The sequence below is a fragment of the Melozone crissalis genome, unplaced genomic scaffold (assembly GCF_028551555.1).
Source record: "Melozone crissalis strain CALT ecotype California unplaced genomic scaffold, PUWL_Pcris_2 ptg000004l_1, whole genome shotgun sequence".
NCBI classification, from domain to species: Eukaryota; Metazoa; Chordata; class Aves; order Passeriformes; family Passerellidae; genus Melozone; species Melozone crissalis.
In genome coordinates this window covers 7,105,169-7,127,065 of record NW_026535782.1, presented here as the reverse complement: position 1 = coordinate 7,127,065, position 21,897 = coordinate 7,105,169, and the positions used below count along the sequence as shown (strand labels likewise).

Below are 21,897 nucleotides of genomic sequence, written 5' to 3'. Positions count from 1 at the left end.
TCTGAAGGGAAGGAAGAAAACACAAATAAAATTAATAATATACTTGTCAGGGTTCCTGCATGCTTTCCAACTAACAGCTTTGAATAAAGACATTAACTAAAGAAAAAAGCAGAAGAAAAATAAAGAAATTGTACAGACAAGATAAGGAAAGATATAAAATGGACAGGAAACTGAGACAAATCAGTAATTGTAGTAAAGAGAACTAAAACAGCGGGGTTTTTTTCAGAAATTTAGTATAATTTTTCATAATGTTATCTGGAAGGTTCAATTTTTCAAAAGTTTCTAATATTTTGAGAATGATAAAGACATAATGAAATCTAAAACATCTCTGCCAAATGTTTTCAGAAAACAGGAAAAGTTGCATAAGATTACAAAATTAAATTACAGTATATTGGCTTTTAATCAAAACATTAATGTTACTCTCTGATTATACTTGTAGGTTTTTATCTAATAAACATCTAATCAATAAGGTTTTATTAAAAAAAAAAGCCCCACATCCTTGCAGCAGCAGGCAAGAGCAGTAGTTTTGTCTTCATTTTATGCAGTGGGAGACTGGGGCATACCTGGCTTCCCCAAAGACCAGAGAAGCTGCCAGTAATAACTCAGTGTAAATTGTAATGTCCTTAGAAATGCAAACCAAAGTAGAGCTGTAAGATATGTTTACCCCATGAGAAAACTCAACATGGAAAACAAATCCATCAGTATATTTAGTAATTATCATTCTATTGCACAGCCCTCTTGCTAAGGAAAACATATCATATCCACCACTACCTAAATCAAATGTTGCATGACAAAATTCTAACTAGCACAGAGGGATGACGTATGATTTCATGGCTGTCATTATTTGTATTATCCTTAAGGAGGGACTGTAGGATAAAACCACAGCAAGCATTAGAGCTTGGCTCAAGTGATGCTGCAGACAGGCAGCCAGCAACCAGCCACAGAAAAAGACCATTTTTACTAAACAATTACTTTGTGTCCAAACAGCATTAACAAATAACTCTTTAAATGCATTATGCTCCATTGTTAATTCTGTGTCTTATTGCTATATCCTCTTCTGATCCATGACTAACATGCTTTGTAAGAGACACTTATATCTACATTTCAGATGTACAACCTTTGAACATGTTAAGCAGAGCCAAAAAGCAAAGAGCTCCGGTAATATGAAAAGTCCATGTTGGTTATCACAGCTATACAGCTGGGTTCAGATAAGCAATAAACTCTTGGGGGTTGCTGACCAGACTTATAAGATTAGTGGGGTCAAATAAAAAAATCAATCAATCAATCAATCAATCCTCTGTTTCAAAAGACATTAAAGGAGAGGCAGCACCCAAGAACCAGAAATGTCAGTGCAAGCCCTGGAGAGATGCACACCACAGAAAGACAGGACAACAGACAGTCTGCAGGCACAGAAGGACATATAAGGGAGATGTAACTGATGTGGAACAGACTAAAAGTAGCAATTTGAGATTTTTTTTTCATATCTTTAAAATGTGAGAAACATGCTTTGAGTAACTGTGTACCAAAGAACTCGTGTCACTGTTTTGCTGCTGCTCGGCCTATATAAACACATTCAAATACTCAAGTGTAGATTAACTCAGCTGAGAGCTGGGAATTGCACACCCAGTGACATGGCAGCTGGTGTCCCTCTCTGCTGTGGTGCACTAACTAGAAATTTGGATCCTTGACAGCAACAGCAGAACAAAATATGAAGAAAAAATATGAAGATATGAAACCTTTACAGCTAAACATTTGTGAACACTATTTCAAGAGGAGCAGGAACAGTTTCTCTTTACAAAACTCTGCTCTTGGAAACATCTAAACCTTCCAGACATTCAGCCAAAGGGAAGTTTGGTCACAGATCACTTCAGCAAAAACAAGCACAGAAGGCAGGAACAAGCAGGGAATTACCATCCTAACATGACACACTCAACACAGGAAGGCTGCTTGCTCTGCCTTTCTCTGCTTTGAAGAAAAGACTATGTGATGAGTTATGGTGTTTGAGTATTTGGACTTAATATACAAAATCACAATTCTGTCTGTGTATCTCATACTGGAGGTGAATTAAAATCACATTAATGTATGTAAGCTATTTACTGCACTGTCTCTGAGGTAACTCTGCAGAGAACTGCATTACTCTTTACAAAGTGCTGCAATGGCTATGCAATATGCTTTCTCTGGCACACCTTCATCAGATGGTTCTGAATTCCAGTTAAGAAGCCCAAAATTATATATGAGATTTAAACACTAACCAGCTTTGATGTTCCAGGCATTTGATTCCTTAAACTGGAAAAAAAGGCTAAATGAAAACATTGTAAAACATGACTTCAAGGAGAAAGTCATCTGAAAAACATAACTGGCTGTCACTTTTAAATTAGCCTCTAGCTGTGGCATTTTACTAACAGGCTTGAAAACATGTAAGATTTCAGAGAGAAGATGGCATCAACATTGTAATTTTAAAGTTGAGTACTTTGAAAAAAACTGCACTTGAAATTTTATTTTCCTTTAATTAATAATTATGAGGAAAATATAATACGCTAATGAAACACTCACCTGTTAAGCTACCAAGTGTGAGTTTCCGGCGACCCATTCTTTCAACAAGCCAGACTCCCACAAGAGTAAAAATAAAGTTTATAAATGCTGTGAGTGCAGCCAGCCAGATTGCAAGCCTGTCATCTTCCACTCCTGACATCTGCAAAATGGTAGCACTGTAGTACCTGTGAAGGGAGGGAGAAACAAATAAGAACACTGTTTATTTCAATTTGGCCCGTGTTATAGTTTCTGATTCAATTTGAAAAAGATGATAACAAATATCAAGTATGACCTCTTGCATAATGCAGTTAAAGACTGACATACAATCACCCTGGGAAATCAGGCATAACCAAAGCATAACTTGCACCTGACTAAAGTTTTGACTGGAGGACATCAAGAGATGAACTGCCATTTTTTTGGCTGCTTATATTTTCAACTGTCAATCACATTCAGCTAGAAATGGGGTTTGCATTTTTAATTAAAATTAATCTGCCCTTCATGTTCATCCATTGCTTTATGCTCTTTTTTGGATTTTAGCAGTCTGTATATTGTCTAGGGAAAGACAGCTCGAAATCAAATAGATTTTCAGTCCTTTTAAAGGTCATACAGAACTAATCTATGGCATCCAACATGCTGCAAGTGACACTCACATCCTCTTGGTTTTAGGTTTTGCAGTCTTATTTCAGTGCCACTGAGATGCACAAAACCCTCTCCATGGCATTAATTTTGTCTTAACCAAAAAATGATTGCTTTGAAATGCCTTAGCACCACTCTGCAGGAATGTGAATTTGCACCCAACAGGAGCATTTGACAGAATGTTCTACTTCTTTCTAAACGGAATCAATTGTTCCACACAAACAATAACTCATAAAAAATTGAACTGAGCAAAATGAAAAGGGAGGAGAGTGGAAGCCTTCTACCATTTTTCACAGCAATCAAATGAACACAGACTTTGTGCCCATGTTCTCAGGGAGAGCTAAATAAATGCCCAAGGAAACACGAGTACTTTCGTTGATGCTGTAAAAGCACCTTTCAGCTTCTATTAATTTATGCTGACTGAAATACTGAATACTCAAGCCCTCAAACACCTTGCAGTCAACAGGCTATCACACAGGAATAGCCATCAAGAATGTCAAAGCTTCTTTTTTTCTCTCTGGTCAATATGTAGCTTGCTTTATGTCCCCTTGTTGTCTAACACCCAGATGTGCTAGCCTCAGGAGTACCAGCAGTTCCCATTCCTCTATTCCAAGCACATTCTGCTTTTTACTACAAATCAACAACCCGTGATGGGGCAATATGCTGAGATGCCATTTAAGACACGGCCACCCATGACTGACCATGACTATGGTGGGTGTTACCCCTCACCCACAAGGCATTGAGGTTCTCCCAGCCCTTTCCTGAGCTCCTCCTCCCCAGTGCAGCCATGGAGGCCATGCCCACACAACCAGCTGGAGGAGCAGCACGACAGGGCCTCCAGAGTGAACCTGCTGGCACTGGGCACCCAGCAGCTACAGGTGGCTTTGAGCCAGGCTGGGTCAATGCCCACCCCTTAGAGACTGCAGTGACTCACCCAGGCTCAGCTCCTGTCACAGATCCCAGCCAGGCTGTGCTTCCCAGGGAGGTAAGATTCATGAAGGAGAGACATCAAAAAACGTGTCCTCGTGTCCTAAGGCACCCTAAATTAAATTGCCAACTGCCTGTCAAAACTTACATAGTAGCGCACTGATTCAGCCACCAAAATGACTCAGTCTCTGATTTCCCAATACACATTTCTTTTTCTGCATAAGGGTAGGGAAATAATAAATGTCAAGGGTTGGCCTGCTGACATCTACTATGAAACTCCTATTTACTTCCACCAGACAAGGTTTCAGGAAGCCAAATTTAACTCCACATATCTAAATCTTCTTAAAATCCAATTCTACTGGGAAGTCAGAAATTGCCAGTTGTCAGCAGCAATGTATAATGTACTGTCTATACAGTCAAAAAAAGCAAAGAATAAGAAATCACATAAAAGCATGCAGATGTCTAATGCCTAATCCCTACAAGCATGCACCTTTTGCCCCAATCATTCCTTCTGGTTGCTTATTGCACTCACAGGTTATATATTTTCAAATAGAAGCCTGCTGTTTATCCATAAGTAAACAGCATATTTCATTTCTGTGGAAAACAAACCAGGGAACTTCAAAATCTGGAAATCCAAATGCCAAGCAACCAAAGCCTGGGTGTTGAGCAGTGATGTTCATAGTTCTTACAGCATAGAAACTTATTTTCCAAAATTTAAAAGGGCACTTACATAGACTATAACAACTACTAAATATATTTAGTATGTTCATCGGTTTTAATGTGCTTATTTTTTATACAAGTCTGTGCAGCCCTGCCTGTATATTAATGTAATAAAACATCAGTCTTTCAAAGTTCTTCCTGACAAGGGAAAAAACCTACATGGCAGGAAAAGGTTAAATTGTGGTATTATACAAACACAGCTAGTACTGCAAGTCCTGCAGGGAGTACAGCTTCAGTGACAAAGTTGTGCAATCCTAGCTTATTCTCTAAAATGTAAAGAAAATTTAAAGCACATGTGAATCCTTGGAGTTTTTAGGCAAATACTGTATCTTAGAAAGCAAATAAACACATGCAAATACAAAGCCACACAAAATAATTGAGTTGGATACATACAGAAAGATTTTTAATATAGTTGATTTCTGAGGATGTCAAAATTATTAAGAAATTCAGCATTACAAATTGTAATATCAAAAGCTGCAGTACATTGAAGAAAAATAAACCCAAAAACATTTCCATATTCAAGCCTTCTCAGACTACTCCTTTGATTCTGTATTGAAAATGAACAGTTTTGAAGGAAATTAAGCATCCTAAACCACTTTCCCTCCCTTTTTTCTTTTAATGAGTCAGGGTGTTTTAAAAGCAGCAATGTAGAATGTCTAAAGAAAAGGATAACTTCCTCCCTTCAAGCAGATCTTACAGACAGCTCTGGATGCATCAGGGTTCCCAGCTTAGCATCTTCAGCTGCAGAGAAGCTGCCACCATGCCAGGCTGTGTAGCTCCCAGGAAAAATCAATGTTTGCCCATAAGGTGCCATCACTGCTCTGAGTGTCCCCATCTTCCACAAGATGCTGCTCCAGCCCACCTGTCAGACTAAATCCACTCCAACAAAGTTTCTGCCTCAGGATTTCAGCCTTTTTGGACACATTTTATAACTCTCATAAAAGTAATGAATAAAATCTAAGGCTCTCTTTACAGAAACCTGAGGAGGTCTTCAAGGGAAAGGCTGCCACATCATCTCTACGTCTGTAATGGATTTTTCAGAATCAGTACCTGGGAGGCAACCTGGGGAGCTGCCACTATACACTTAAACTAAATTAAATCTTCAAATCCCCTGTTTGGCAGTAACAATGTACTCTGTTATAAATGCCTTCAGCACAGACTGAAATGACACAGTGAATGCCACTTATTACAATCAGTATATTATGGTAATACAAACACTCAGAATTTAGTACTGCTTGACAGATAACTGCATACATCCAATAGGTTCTCTGATTCAGCATGTGTTATTCATGTACAAAGTACATGAAAATTATTTTAAAATTAGTATATAATTATGGTAATTAAGAAAACACAGGATTTATTTTAGTGTCCAAACAGACTAAACTCTATAGCTATTAAGCAAAATAAGTGTATCCTCTCAAACAATCTCTGTTTGACAGGGATTAAAAACCTTTAGAGGATTAAGATCATCAAGATACACAAAGAAATTCACCCCCTTAAGTTACCACAGTACTATCATACAACTATTGGGTTATGTGAAAATACTATTGCAGTATCTGCTGTGAGATTGAAAAAAAAATTCCTTTTTTTACAATTTATTTGCTCTGCACCAGATACCTCTTTGCCAACAGTCAGTGTGCTTTTCACATTCACTTATTTCATCTATTCATGTGAGTCCTTCACAGGACCTCACAGTTTCTCACCTGAAACTTTAGGGGACAGAAATTGTTTTGTTCTTCATGACAGAAAAATAGTAAAATACAATGAGCTGGATCTATTTTTGAAAATAAAAAAATATTAGGCAAGAAAATAATACCAAACTATGTATCAGTCTGCAAAATAGTGTCCTGTCAATTTTCAGACAGAACCCTGCAGTAAAAATCCATTGAAGAGATAGGTTGAATTTACTGAAGAGGTAAACTGGAAAGTAATAGGCAGGAGCTGAAGATCAAATGAAAGCACTGGAAGGAACAAAGTCTTTATCATCCTCCTTCTCTTCCTAAAACAAAGATCAGTTTCCAGCATAGAAAAAATAGGTTGGAGTCCATAACACTTGTATGTTTTGCACTGCAACAAAAAGCAAAGTAATATCAACTTTTCCTTGTCTTTAGTGCCTTTACTCAGTATGTGAGTGCCTAACTCTTCATCAGAACTTTTATGAAAGAAAACCACCACTGCCATTCCTGTTTCATAAATGGAGACCACTGGGGCTTTTGGGAGAGAGGAGGAAGAAGAATGACTATTTGCAGTTATCCACCAGTACTACCTGCAGCAGAATAATGACACTCCAGAGTCTCAATGCAGATAAGGGCTGTCTGCAAATTACTGGGTATAAAAGCAGGGAAAGAAAATCCCCCAGGTGTTTTACAAAACATACCTTGTTCAATTATTCATTTATTCTGACAATTTCAGTTAAATTTAAATTAGGTCTAATATATTCCAGGGTATTCTAATGCCTGCTGTAAGTGCTCTGGAATCCCAAAAAATGAAATCAGTCCTCATTAAAATCAATAGACCTGCAGAATGTACATAGCACTAAAAAAGAGAGAAAAATCAATTTAAAGCCAAGGCCAGCAGCAAACAATGGGAGTGTAGACACAGTAGTCTCAAAAGAGCCAGGAGCCAGCATGCTTAGAGCAATGGGATTTGAAAGGTAGGCTCAGATTAGATATTAGCATCAAATTCCTTCCTGTGAGGGTGGTGTGGCAGTGGAACAGCTGCCCAGAGAAGCTGTGGTGGACAACCCAACCCTGAAAGTGTTCAAGGCCAGGCTGGGTGGGGCTTTGAGCAGCCTGGTCTAGTGAAGGTGTCCCTGCCCATGGCAGAGGGTTGGAACTGGGTGATCTTTATGGTCCCTCCAAACCCAAACCATTCTATGATTCTGTGCTTTTCAATTTTAATTAGAAGACATTGCATTAAAGATATTTTTCTTGCACAGCATAACAGGCCAGAGAATGGGCTGCACTTCTGGAAAGGCAAGAGGAGGCAAAATAGATAAAAGTAATTTAACCACAAGTAAAGCTACTGAGATGGCAAACTGTCCTTCTGAAAAAAAAAAAGAAATGGAAAAAAATAGAACCAATCTCAGACCCTATTGCCAGGGAAAAAGGGTCGGACAAAGGGCAGGAGAGTTGAGAAAGCCAACAGTGAAAGACTCAGTGAGAAGAACTCCTCTGCAAGGTGAGGCTGGGCAAGGCCCTGGCTCATGGGGCAGGGTGGAAGCGCCCAAACAGAGCAAGGCAGCCACAGCAGCCTCTGGCACTGCTGGGGAGGAGCACCTAAAGCCCCTGTGATGACCCCATCACATACACCCCATGCTGGAATAAATGGTGGAAGCCTTCCTTAACAATGTTACATTAAATATACACCTTCATTCCATTCTTAATTAGCCTGTTACAGCACCAGAAACACACACACACACACCACACAGAAAAACCCTTAAAAACCTATTGGCACCAATCCCACATCCATTGAAGGAAAACTGCACGATGAGCAATGAGCAAAAGCAGCATGCATATGTGCACATGAGCAACTGTAGCTGCAGTCACTACTGGGCACAATGCCCTCTCTAGTAACAGTTTTAAGCATATGTCCTGTGTAAAAAAAAAAAAAAAAAGATAATTCTTTGATATAACTGGTACAAAAGTCTTCCCTGGACTTCAATGCACAGATGTACCCATATTACCAAAAGTCATTTCAGGACTGTTTACAAAACAAACCCAAAAGGGTAATTCTGGAGTGAGTCCATCTGAGCTCATATTTGTGGTGGCAGATGACATCCTTTACAGGAGTACAGGTTTTGGCAAAAAAATCCTATTTTGACAACCTCAACTGACCATTCTAAATCTGCATTCAGGAATTCATATTTTTAGATTTTTCTGGAACCAAATTCTAAGAAATGGCAGGTGTTCAGTGCCTTTCAAATCCATGCCACTTACTTGTGGTGCTTTAATTGAAATTTCTAAATCCAGTCTCAGGTTTTAATACTCATATAATCAAATATTACCCTTGTGATAGATTTCAGACATACACTGCACATCATCAAGATCTCAACAGACTTGTATATTCTCCTTGCTTAGAAAACAAAAGTAATTGCACAGCAAACTTAAATATGTGCAGCATGTGAATATTAATTCAGCAGTGTCTGCTTGTATTACACAATTTTTTTTGTTGTCCTTTGTCCCATCTGTTCCAGCAGAGAAAGGAAAAAAATCACAGCAGATCCAAAAAATTTCTTATGGTGGAATCACCAATGTAGTCAGATTTTTTTCATTTCATGTTCAGGATGGGTAAAACCATAGGATTTATGTTAACATAGCATAAAAATGACAATCAAAAAAACCAAAGGATTCAAATTCTGATGTCTGAATGATTAATCTAGCCGAATGCAGCATTTGGATGATACTTTTGTAATTTCCTCTTCAGTTTCAACAGTAAAACTTGTCAGAATAGCCTCATTCTTTCCCTCTCACTTACTAAAAATGAATCTGCAAGCATCCCAACTATGCATTTCTGCTTTTCTGCCAATAAACAAAACATCAGTCTCAATTTTTGATGCTCTAGCCTCAGAATTCCATCAGATCTCTTCCTACCCGTGCTCCTTCACTCTGTGCCCTGACTATGCTTTGTAGAGATGCTCTGCTTCCAGCAGAGGGGAGAACTGGAGTATAATTCCCAGTCCAAAACCTTTAATAGAAAAATATTTCAGCTGTAAAGACCCAGGACAAGCTTTTAGCACCACTAGAGAACCACTTGCAGAAGCTGAGCTTCTTTCAGCAATTTTACCTGAGGAAACTGAATTTACTCACTCCTCCAAGGATTTAGCTTTTAGCTGGCACTTTCCTATTTGTAATGTGAGAGCAAAAACATTTCCCCAGTGCTGCAAAGTTGGTGACATCTGCACCGGTTGCTGTTCATAAATGGTAAGAACAATTATAATTAAAGCAGCTACAAAATGAACTTCTAGCAGAGGCTACAACACATTTCTATGTGCTGTGAGATGTGTTTCAGCATAGCCTGCACAATGGCAGCAAAGTGAGGTGCTGTGACTGCACTACCTGTTGAAAGGGACAAACACATTGCTCTTCAATACAAAAAATCTGCTTAAGCACCACATCAAAACTGCTACAGCTACAGAAAGCACTGCAAAGACTCATGTAACACAGAGCTAAAGGCTAATGTAATAGAGCTGGATTCTCTACAGAGCAGAATCGTAACCTTTTAATCTGTGAACCATATGCTGCACATCAGATTTGTTTGATAATCCCTGGAGTGTATTACACTCTGCATACTTCTATTCAACAAGGAAATTCCATTCTAAATTTATACAGAGCATCTTACAGTGTTCTCAAAAAGTTATGTATGACTTAACCACATAGGAGAGAACTAGCTGCCACCATTTACTACTATGTCTTATGTATAGTATTTACATATACTTTGCATTGAAAAATCAGTGAAGCTGCTAGAAAATACATGTAAAACAAAATTTTAGATAAAGTTGAATGAAAATTTCAACACAAAATCAGTAAACAGCTGGAAAGATTCTATGCTAGATACTTACGTGAGTCCCATTTGAAAATACATTTTAACTCCTCTCTGAAATAAATCACTGTTACTTGGAAACACCTAATAAAGGATAGATACAGAACAGTCTTTGTGTTTAACTGCTCTGAGCAAATACTTTCCACATCCACAGTCTTGCTTTGTTACCACCAGGTAAAGATTGCTTTCATGTTTATCATTTCTTTGTTGCAACTAATTAAGCTGCCAAGTTTTAAATCCCTGGCAGCTTATCCAATTCAGATCAATTATTCTATGTGCAAGGACAGCTCGACTACATTAAATTTATGTTCTCTGTCCTTCAGAATTCATCATGGGAGCTCAATGCCAAGATAAAAAAATCTAAATATTAATCTCAGTTCTATGACTTTGTAACCTTGGAGATGTAATTTAATTTCTTCATATTTGTTTCTTCTCTGCAAAGTTTTAAATACTTTCCAAGCTTCTCATGAGAAAATTCATATGGGGATAATACTTGAAAACAGCCAAAAGAAAAGTGAGACAAAGTAGGTGTTGATCAGTTCTCCTTCTGCTCACCACAAGTACACTGTGGAGCTCTGTGTTACAGTTTGGAGATAAACTGGACAGGGGGAAATGTCCAAAAGGGGGAGATGAAGAGTCAGGTTATTCTTCAGGGCAATGAATGAAAATGAAATCCAGACCTTTCTTTTGAAGTGTTAAGAAGCTCAAATTGTCTTTTGCTACCTTTCAGACTGATTAAGAAGGTGCTGTCAAGGTCATTTTCCTCTCCATATGAGGAGCCTCTTCTGGAAAGAATGATAGGACAGACCAGCTCTGCTTTGAACACAACGTGCAGCAATTCCCAACACAACCTCAGCATTTATGTGCTCAAGTGACAGGTACTTGAAAAATGCTTCAAAAGGCTGCAGTAATAGCATCAGCCCTAAGCTCTGCACTTGGCAAGCACTAATCACAAGAGCAAAGTGAAGAAAAATTAAGGTATTCTTTCTTAATTAAAAAATGGAGACAAAGAATAATTACATTTCTTTAGTTGTGTATTAATTCTACAACATAGTGAAAAATTAATCTAATCATAACCATACTACACAATCTGTTTTGTACCCACTGATGCATATATTTCCTTACTGGAATTTAATGTACCAAACAGTAACACCCAGGGTGCTACAATTCTCAGCTAGGTACAGAACAAAGGGCCTCATTGGGAGTTAAGCGGAATATGCTGCTGAAATAAAGATTCATTACACACACCTTAGTATGATGAGAAGGCCCTGGGATTCCCCATGTTAATACTACTTCAATATATTAATGTATATATTCAATATATACATTTACAATAAAACCAAGTGGTGAACAGTGCTGAAAATAAAAGCTTTAATATGCAGGTAGTCTGCTGCATATTATGTTGAAAGTTTCCCTCTTTGAGCTCTAACATAATTTTAAAACATGAAAGATCTGATTTCTGATAGTATCAAACTCGGTGAAAGTATGAACAGGACCACAGTGAAAGGAATAAAGTTAATTAGTCTTTCCAGTAGCTTTTTCTCACAACCTGACTGAACAACATTGTTGCTTATACCTTTACTCATAGTTCTTGAGCAATGCCACGATCCTCAAACTAAAACTGAACTAAAAAATCAAAACTTTCCAGATAAAAGAAATTTTTAACATTTTCTTGTTCTATCAAAACCACTTACTTGTTCAAAGAATAGGTATCTGGTTCTTCTACAGTTTGACTTTGCTTTATAAAATCAATGCACTGTATCCTATTTATCCCATTTTATTTTATCTAATTATTCTTCACCCTTTAGTTTTTCTTTTTGTTTGTACTCCTGTATTCAATAATTTCTAACTGTAACCTCTTGAACCAAGAGCTGTTCTGCTTTACATTTCTACATCACTTAGTGCAGCACTATCCTGCTTCTCAAATAAACCTTTAAAATGCAATTACACAAATACATTTTATTAGCCTTGAGGCCAGCTACCACAAAATTGTTCATTTAATGAAACAGCTTTATGTTTTCCTGTATTCATATGCCAATAGTAATTATTGCTGTCAATGGATTTAATGGTCTCCCTTTCTGAAACTTCCTATGATTCAGCTATTCCTGGACTGGGGAAAGAAAAAAAAGTATACTTTCAAGACTTCTCTAACACACTAGTTATTGCATTTTTCTTTTTTTTTAACAATACCAAGTATATAAAATACAACATAATGTATACAGAAAGCCAGAAAAGTCAAACATTCAAATTAATGGAATCAGAAAAGAGGGGAAAAGTCCTATTGCCACACTGACCGTGCCATTACCTTATCTGTGAGATGAATTGTGTTCTACACAGTAATTTTTTTTATACATATTTTTCAACACTCAACCACTCTCAGCAGGTGAGAACAAATGGCAACCTAGACAAGGTTTGTTTAGAACAATCTTATGGGTCTTATGTAGTAAGTAGCAAACAGCATAACATTGCCTGAGGCAAAGGCAATTCAGCCCTAGTGCCTTCAGAAGATTAATTACTGTACCTGGTTTTGATTATAATGTTAAAAAAACAAACCAGCAAAAATGTCTTACCAAAAATGTAAAAAATAACATTGGTTTTTCCCTCTGGACTTTGTTTCTTTCTTTGATGATGATGATGGTGATGATGTGCTCAGTGCTTGTAGGCTGCAATATTTAATTCCATTCAGTTTATATTCATAGCTCATCCAGTAGGCTCTACTGAAATGTTTATCTGGCAAATACCTCTCACTTCTGATTAGACAGGTTACTTGGACATCAGAATGAAATTTTTATTGAGATAGGAGTATAGAATAGTAAAGAAACTCAAGTGAGAATATGGATGTATTGGTTAAGGTCTCCAGAGGAAGCCAGTCTTGACAGCTTTAATTCAAATCCCACAACTGGGATTTTGCTCCAAAATGTCACATTGAGCAAAATTTACTTTACAGTTGACAGCCTCCATGTCAAGTATCTAGAGAACTTAGGGGCATACATGAATTGTAGCTGAAATATTTTAATTAGGTAGCAATTACAGGGCAACAGGCATCTGCCTTCAGACAGTCAATTCTTCCCAGAGGTCCTTTTAGAAATAGCAACCTTAGCTAAAAACAGCATCTTGACCTGACAGCTCAGTGACAGAGGACAACTGCCATCATGGCATGCAAGAGAGATGATAAACTGCTTCACAAAGTGTTCAGCATCAGGCAGTGGAGCCCTGTGACTGTGGATCCTCACTGCACTGGCTTTGGTGGCCTCCTAAGGAGGACTCCAGAAATAACACTGAATAAAAGTCCTTTTCTTCTCAAAGTGGCCAAGATAAATTAATCCCAGAAGGGTAGGAACAGTAAAGCCAAGAGGAGAAAACCCATCACAAAAATGAAATTTCTATGAGTTTCATTGGCACAAAAGAAAGATCTTCTTGCCTGAGGAAACTGCAATTAGCAGTCCTGAGCAAGATTTCATTTTCAAGAGGAGAACCAAAGTGCAAATGGAAGATAGAGATCTACAAAAATATGAAACAGCAGCAGTTCACTGAGCAGACTCACTTGGCTTATGAGGCAATGGAAGAGTGAAAAATCTCCTCAAGCAAAGCTGTCCATGAACAGGCTTTTCCCCTTTTAATGGGAATAGTCCTGACTAAAGGTAATTCACCTAAATGCTGGGAGACTGTATTGATATTTTGCACTGTTTTTTCTGGCTCTATTAACATCCTCAGATATGACCTAAAATGTTTGGAGCAAGTTATTTATGAAGCTATTTATTACATATATACATGCATACATATACATATACATATATATATATGTATTTTTTATTTTACTTATTTATTTAAGAGTTAGCAGACCTATTTCATGGACTAGGATCTAGTAATTTGGCTTCTCATTTATTTTTTTCCTTTCTCTTTTAAGGTCAGACAGAGGTAAATTTGTCAGCAGGTGACTGTGAATGACTAGTAGGGTGACACTGCCTTTGTTCTGCTCATTCCCACTCAGTAAAGCATCTCTGCACATAGGGAAGCTGGATCTTTTTGTTATCTCTGTATTCCCAGCCACTAAATCTGAATGCTGCTGTTTTGCCATAACCCACCTTTTGTTATTTGGAAGGGTTCACAAGATTTAAAAAAGTACAATCATATGGATGGCATTGGATTAGTCACACACAAGGTCAGCCAAACAGTGACTGGCTCACAATAAAAAAGCCAGAGTTTAAAACTGTGGAATACAAAATAATCCCACAAAAATTCAATGGTGTAGTACTATCTGATACAAAGAAACATTTAATAAAATACAATTTTATTTTTCAAATATTTCCAAGATAAGAGGAGTTAACAGACACACCAGCACACTAAAACCTCACTATTCATCCAACTTCTTGCTTGTGTTTCTGTCTGGCTTTCCTTCCTGACTGCTGCCTTTGTCTTCACTCTTCTTGGGTTCTAACTTGGGCTTAATTCCTTCCCAGGATCTACTTACTGCATCAAGAACAGCACCTAGAATCCACCCAAATAAGCTCTGTCTAAGAGGGAAATGCTGACTTTCTCAAATTGAAGTTTGTTTGGGGATCCTTGTCAAGAGAAGAACAATATCTGCAGTACCAAGACTCCACACATGCAGATTCACTGTTCCTCCTAACTTGTTTCTAATACCATCACATCCCTGCAACAACATATTTTCTTTCCATATTTTAATCTGCTGAGAAGTTAACAGTTCTTGAAGCAAAATTTCTGCAAAAGTGATCTCTTAAAGCTAAGTTGCTGGTTTATTTTCTAGTTCTCCAAGACACACATACTAAATGTGCACTCTTTTCCTTAAGATTTTTACCTTTTCCTCTCAGCCTGACCTCAAGCCTTAGCCTTGGACTCTCCACACCTCTCTAGAGCATGCAAAACTCCGCTGGGGCTTCAGCAGGCCCATGGCTTCTGACCAGGGGAGAGCCTGGCACTCTTTGCAGAAGATAAATATTTCATTGTAAAATACAGCATGCTGCAATATAAAATACAAATATTCTGGGGTTAGAAAGTAAAGTTCTAATAAGTATTGTACCCTCAAACACCAACACTGACATTGCAAATGACAGACCTTACTTGCACTGGAAAAAAATGGGTGACATCCAGCTATTTCTCACAACAAATTTAAAATCTGAGCTTCATTTATTAAAAGTGCTGTCACATATCATGAGCAAAGCTCCTTTCTCTCATTGCAAATGCAAAGGATTATCTATGTGGTATTTTTTTCTCCTTTAAATGGAAAAACTACCTTTGTCAGCGAAATGAGACTCTCATGGCCAGTGCAGAAGCTGCTGTCAGTGACATTTGGCAGCACAAGACTACGACCTTCCTTCTGGAAGGAAAGCCTGCATAAGGACAGAGCAAGCTTTTCATTGGTGGGCATTATAGGGAAAGAGGAGGGGAGAAATCAGATCATTATATTCTACCCTTAGAAGAGAACTGTCTGCAGAATTACACTGTTGGAAGCAGAACATAGTTTCATTGCTAAAGGTTGACTGCATTACTGAAATATCTGTCTCCAGCACCAGGAAGGACTCAGTGTGCTAAGTGCTGTTCAGAAAAAGAACAATTAAATCACCTCTCCCAAAAAGCTTGCAATACAAACACAAGGCAAAAAGCCCAAATGGATGCTGACAGATGGGGAGAGATGAGATAATGAGGAAGCACCATTAATTCCTGACTTGAGACCACGTCAGCACATTGACATCATGGACTGCTCACAAAGATTTTGCTTTGAGAACAGTGCCTTTTTTTAAAGAACCACATTCAGGAAGAGAACTTGTATTGCAAAGAAAAAGGAAATTAAAGGTTGAGAGCTTACAGTAGATAACACAAGTGAGAGGCCTGGATTGGGGAAACACCAACTGGCATTGGGAAGATTGCTACTACAGAGAAAGGAAACATCAGTTTCCCTGAGTGGTCAATTATACAACTGCACAGCCTATCTACCTGTCAGCTCTGTCCTTCACAGAGAACAAGCAAAGTACAAAAAACCCTAAAGCTTTTAAGCTCTTTACACCAAGGCCCAGTGGCTACAGTGAGCTGTGCTGTCCACAGGGACACCTCTGGCTGGCAGAAAACTGCATGTGGAATAAGTCCAAAGTCAACATATTGATCTTAATCAAAATACACTGGAGCAGCCTACTTTAGGGTGCTGAAAGCTCGGATCATCAAGGCATCTTCATGTTGGAAAGAAGCAAGCACCATCTCTCAGCTTCTCACAGCAATTTTTATTAGGAATACTGAGAGAAGCCAAAAGGATATGTGCTTTGTCCTTGAATGCTGGAGATCTGGACACCCCTTGAAGGTTAAGGCTGCTCTTGCCTTAGATGCTCCTGCTGCCTTAGCAGACACAGTAACATTTTCTTCAGACACAAACCTTATGCCAGCTGCCTTTTCATTCAAGTCCTTATCTCAGACTGGCACTCAGAAATCTGAGTGACGTAACAGTCTGCATTTGATGGAAATAACTGTTGGCCTGGGAGCTGTCAGCATTTATTACAGGCATAAAGAGGGCCACAGAACAGAGACCAGAGAAAAACAGAACTTACACAGTTTTGAGAAGAGGCAAAAGTGTATGATACAAAGGTAGTTTCTGAAGAAGGAATACTGACAGAATGTTAACTTTTGCTAGTCATGTTCTCACATGGGGAGGCATGGAAAAAAAACAGAGACAACATATGTGAAAAATGCATTGAAAAAAATCTTAAATAATACTTATCTATGCTATAGACAGGCAGACCTGTCTATGTGAGCTGCAAAATTTAAAAAAATTCATGTTTAAAATGTATCAAGTAATAGTATGCACACAGCAAATAACTGCCTTGTAGCCTCACTTCATTGATCTTCACAGATACCTGTAGACATGTCATGGAAGAAATCTTCCTCAACAGCTGTGTCACAGGAACACCAAATGAATTACTGCATAACTTACAGAAAAATTAGCTGACTTTGTTGGGCAAGCAGCCTTTATGCCTACTATTATTTGACACATTGCCCTTTGGTGGCTGATACCTTGCCAGAAGATTAGAAATCAGAAGAAGCCTTTCATAACACTGCTGGGGAAATCTGATCCCACAGGGAAGGTGGCATCTCCTGAAGCAATGGTCACGCTCTCCCAGCCAAGCATGATGGACAGAAAACATGGGTTTAGAAAACTGCAGGGTCAAAACCTGATGGATAGATAAATATTTGCTCTATGCCTTCTCACCACCAGGTCACACACTGTTTAATCATCTCCAAAAGTTAGTAAACCTATGCCCTTGATGTTGGTCATCACTATGATCACCCTGATTTCCTCAGTGAAGGCAGCGCCATACTACCTTCAATGGGTTCCATTTGACTCAGATACTCAGTGGTCTCCAAGTGTATCACCCTCATGATGTCCAGCCTGAACCTCCTCAGAGCCTTCCTGCCCTCCAGCAGATAATAGCCCCACCCAACCTGATGTTGTCTGTGAGTTTACTGAGGGTACATTCAACCCCCTCATCCACAACAGCTATCAGTTATTAGATTAATAATACATATAAACAATAATTACTTATGCACACAATATAATTAGGTATTTTTTATCCTGAAAAGAATTACAAAGCACCTTTTCTTTAAAAGCTGGAAAACCACTCTAAGTACCTGAGCAGAGGTGGATAACCTGAGGGGAAACCACAGGGTCACAATGAAGCAGCAGCAGATTCAGTGCTATAAGTTGCTCTGCTTTACTGAGGAAAGCAACTCAATTTTAGCATTACTTTCTGTTCCCATTCTCCTGCTTTTGCTCCTCTCTCTTCATAATACCTCAAATTTCACAGAGGTAAAGATCTCCCTTACAGGGAGTTTTCTGCCTGAATATTTCCTTTTACAAATACAGATTTTGCTGGTTTAGCTGCCTCTGTGCAGCTCAAGCAAGATTATACTAGACAGCAGTGCACTTCTGCCTTTGGTGAGAAAGCTGCTTATTTAAAATCTTGCACAAAACCACACATTCAGAAAATAGCTGATACTGTGAATTCTTGAGAAAGCTGACTGACATGACAAAACAGCCAAGCCATGTCATATTGCTGCACTTAATCATTAATTAGTCTAATGAACACTGAAATTCCACCAGATAGGATGAAGCTGTGACTCAAAGCAGCAGATGTGATTCTGGTCTGAAACCTCTGGGGAGTTTCTATGACAGTGACTGCAGCAGTCAGCCTGAAGAACAGTGCCACAGAGGAAGAAATTTCTGCCATGGAGGAAGAGATTAGTCCTTGAATGGCAGTTAATTTGTTCCAGACAGAGAATTTTGCTGTCAGGAAAGGAAAATGTCTTTTATGAAACCAGAATAAATCCTCAAACGGGTTCTCTGCAGAGAACATCTAGTTTAGGGAGGTGTCATAAATAGTGGCTGCTTATAAGTTCTTCATAACTTTATTTAGAGAGAACAAGAAGCAATAAGCCAATGCACAGAACCTAAGACACACAAAAATAAAAATTTCAGAACGTGTATGGCAAATATAGTTCAATGCTCTTGTACATGATGGTTTCCAGTGCAGCAAGCATGAAATCACTGCAAGATTATGTTGTTAGAAAAACCCAAAAGTTGATTTATTGAAAAGATCAGCTTTATATTAGAAGAGAAGATGAAAGAGAGAGTGTGGAGCTGCCCAGGCCAGTGACAGTCATACTTCTCTAGCCACCCTGCATGACCCTGCACATAGCACTCAGAACACTGAGAGACTCCCCTGAGTCATCATCAAGAGCTGCACAGAAGCTGAACTACAATTTCTTTCCAAGGTAATAGTCCAGATGAGTCTCTTGTCTGAGTTAGAAAAACTCAGAAGTATGAAATCGTGTCTCTGTGTGAACACTATGGTAATATACACACTACAGGAAGATAAAATGTGTCACTTAAGGGCAGTAAGTTGCAAGTCTGAATTAGAAAATGTGCTTAAAGTTTCTTGCAAGCATACAGTGCAGGGTTTTCAAGTCATTATAAGAAGGACTGGAGGCAACACAACATGTTCTTTGCAGGAATCTACTGGTTTCATCTGTCCCTCGGCTGAGTAAGTCTCAGGAGTAACATTCCCTCAGAAAAACAAGAAAATAAATGATTTTTTTATAGAAAGTAGAACAAGCAAGCTTAGAGCAAGCTGCAAAAGAAAAAAAAAAAGCTATACAACATCATCTTTTTTCTTTACAAAACCATTTGCTTCAGCATATCCTAACAAAACGTAATAGAAATGAGGGCTCAAGTGTTGTCACAGCTGACCAAGAGCTGCTTGTTCAGTTTTCAAAAGGCAAAACCTAGGCAGGGCTCTTAGATTTTGCTGAGAGGATGGGCAATTGAGCCAGCTTCTAACACGGAATTAATTTCTTTTTCCAACAGTGGCTTTACAGGACATTTTAAAGCACAATCCATCCCAGCTGATGTGTTTTTCTTCTTCTTTCTGTACTTCCTTTTTTAAATTTCCCAATCTAGCATTGGCTACTCTTCCTCCAATACTAGTTGTCTGCAGTAGCTTATTACACTATTAAGGGAATTAAGATTTCCAAAATTGGACACAAGTCCACAGTCTCAAACTGCTTACCCATATTTATTGCCTGGTTAATGGACATTTCTGCCCTAAAGGGTTTGCAGAGAGGGTGGCATCTCTTACATTGATGCAAGGAAAAGCCACTGGAGCTGCTCAAGCATAACTGAAAACATGGCTGGGCAGCACAATCCTCTTCAGAGATGCCTAAAGAGGAGGTGGCCATCCCAGAGTTTGCATGAGAGAAGGGATTTGGCAATATGGGCATGTGTTCAGATGATTTTCTAGCTGGCTAAAGCTAACAAATATGATAAACCAATATATAGTGAGATACAAATACCTGTAAAGACTTGGCCAGTATCTTGCAGAGTCCATGTTCCAGGTCAATTGTGATATCCATATACATATATACACACATACATATATATACAGGGGAGGGAAAGGGGGTTGGTTTGTGGTTGTTTTTTTATACATCCTGATTCTGCCTCTGTTCAGAATTATGGCAGTGCCTGAGTTAGTTTACCACAATGTGACAAGAGTCATAAAAAACTGGGGTTTGCAGTAAGATAAAAGTATTTAAGATAGAACTATATGCCCTGAAAAATACAATGAGCTAACCCACACTAATTCTACTTATTCAGAACTCTAATAAGGCATATAAGATAGAGAGGATTACTGTAATAGATGTAATATGTTTGTAATACATTTGATAATATTCAAACTATAAATGTGTTAACATACATAATTTCTCTACTATTATATGAAATAGAAAAGAAAGAAAGATTACTTGGAATTAGTACATTTTTCCCTTGAGAGCTGTTCCATTTCACTAATAAGTAATTTTCCATTTCTACATGAACCAGAAAAAATATGAACTGCATCCTGTCTTTTATTTCCACTGTAAATTAGTGCCATTACAGGCATGTGTCACAATCTGAAGCAAAATTTGGTTCTCAAATATTAAGATGGTTGAAAAATCTAAAACTCCTGGAATGTGCCATCACTAACAAGCATAATTTACACTTCTCATTTGGATAAACTCCCCTTTCTTCCCTCATTCCTGGGCAAATGGGACAGAGCTGCTGGCTTAGTGCAGTGCTAGGATTTCTTTTAGTTTGTATCTCATCTGTAACAAATTCATCGGCCATCTGTATTAAATTGTGGTTACACAGTTTCAGTTCTCACATTTCCTTAAGGGCTCATATGTAGGACAGAGTAGGTTTTAAAAGGTAACATTCAAAACTTTCTTTAAAAATAGCCAAATTGGTCCAAGTTTAAGCGAGATCTTACCTGTTTCCTTACATGCCAGCATGTTCCTTACAGCACCAACAAGTCCTTCAGTTCTTTTTTCAGTACTTTCATCTGCTTCCCTCTCTCACCAACATGCAGGGGCAATAGGTATTCCTTTGGTAACAAAAGCTAAAGAAGACTTTAGCTTTTGTCAACTCCTGTTTTCAAGAACTAATTTCAGTACTTTCATTTAAATCTATTATTTCAAGACCTGAAGTTGAAAATATAAAATTTTAGCTGCTCACTTTCTCTTCTCCTTCCCCAGTTGATAAACACACAATAGAAATTCTATAACTGGGGAAGTAAGAAGAGGGAGTAAGTAAGAAAGCCCAAATTGTCCTAACTGTTTATTTTTGTTGTGCTTTTGTTTTCTTCCCTGATTTCTAACAGGGCTCTCCCTCTTTCTTCTGAAAAAAAAAAAAAAAAGCCTCTTCCACTCATAACTGGCCAAAAGATTTAAGTTTACACGAGGAAGGGGCCTCCAGCAGCCAGAAGTTTTAATCAGCAGTCCAGTACATCCCTGTTCCAATTTCCCCTTGTGAAACACATGAAATGTTGCTGATAATAATCTACTCTCACATTCTTTTCCTATTTTCAAGATGTCTGTAAAACATGCTTTGAGTGAGTGCAGTATACAAGTGACTATTAAAAAGAAATAAAATATCACAAAAGGATTTTATTCTTTCATTAAAATGTTTTAAAATCATTCTCTGAATCATTCTCCCAGACCTGTTAG

At 38.2% G+C, this 21,897-nt stretch overlaps 1 protein-coding gene across 1 annotated transcript in view; it reads right to left on the bottom strand.

The window, feature by feature from the left end:
- The window catches only part of SLC2A13 (solute carrier family 2 member 13), a 143,459-nt gene that overhangs the window by 41,510 nt on the left and 80,052 nt on the right, over window positions 1-21,897 (bottom strand). The window contains exon 5 of the mRNA XM_054272783.1: window positions 2,554-2,717. Coding sequence (XP_054128758.1) covers window positions 2,554-2,717 — 164 coding nt within the window. The remainder of the gene's footprint in view (window positions 1-2,553; window positions 2,718-21,897) is intronic.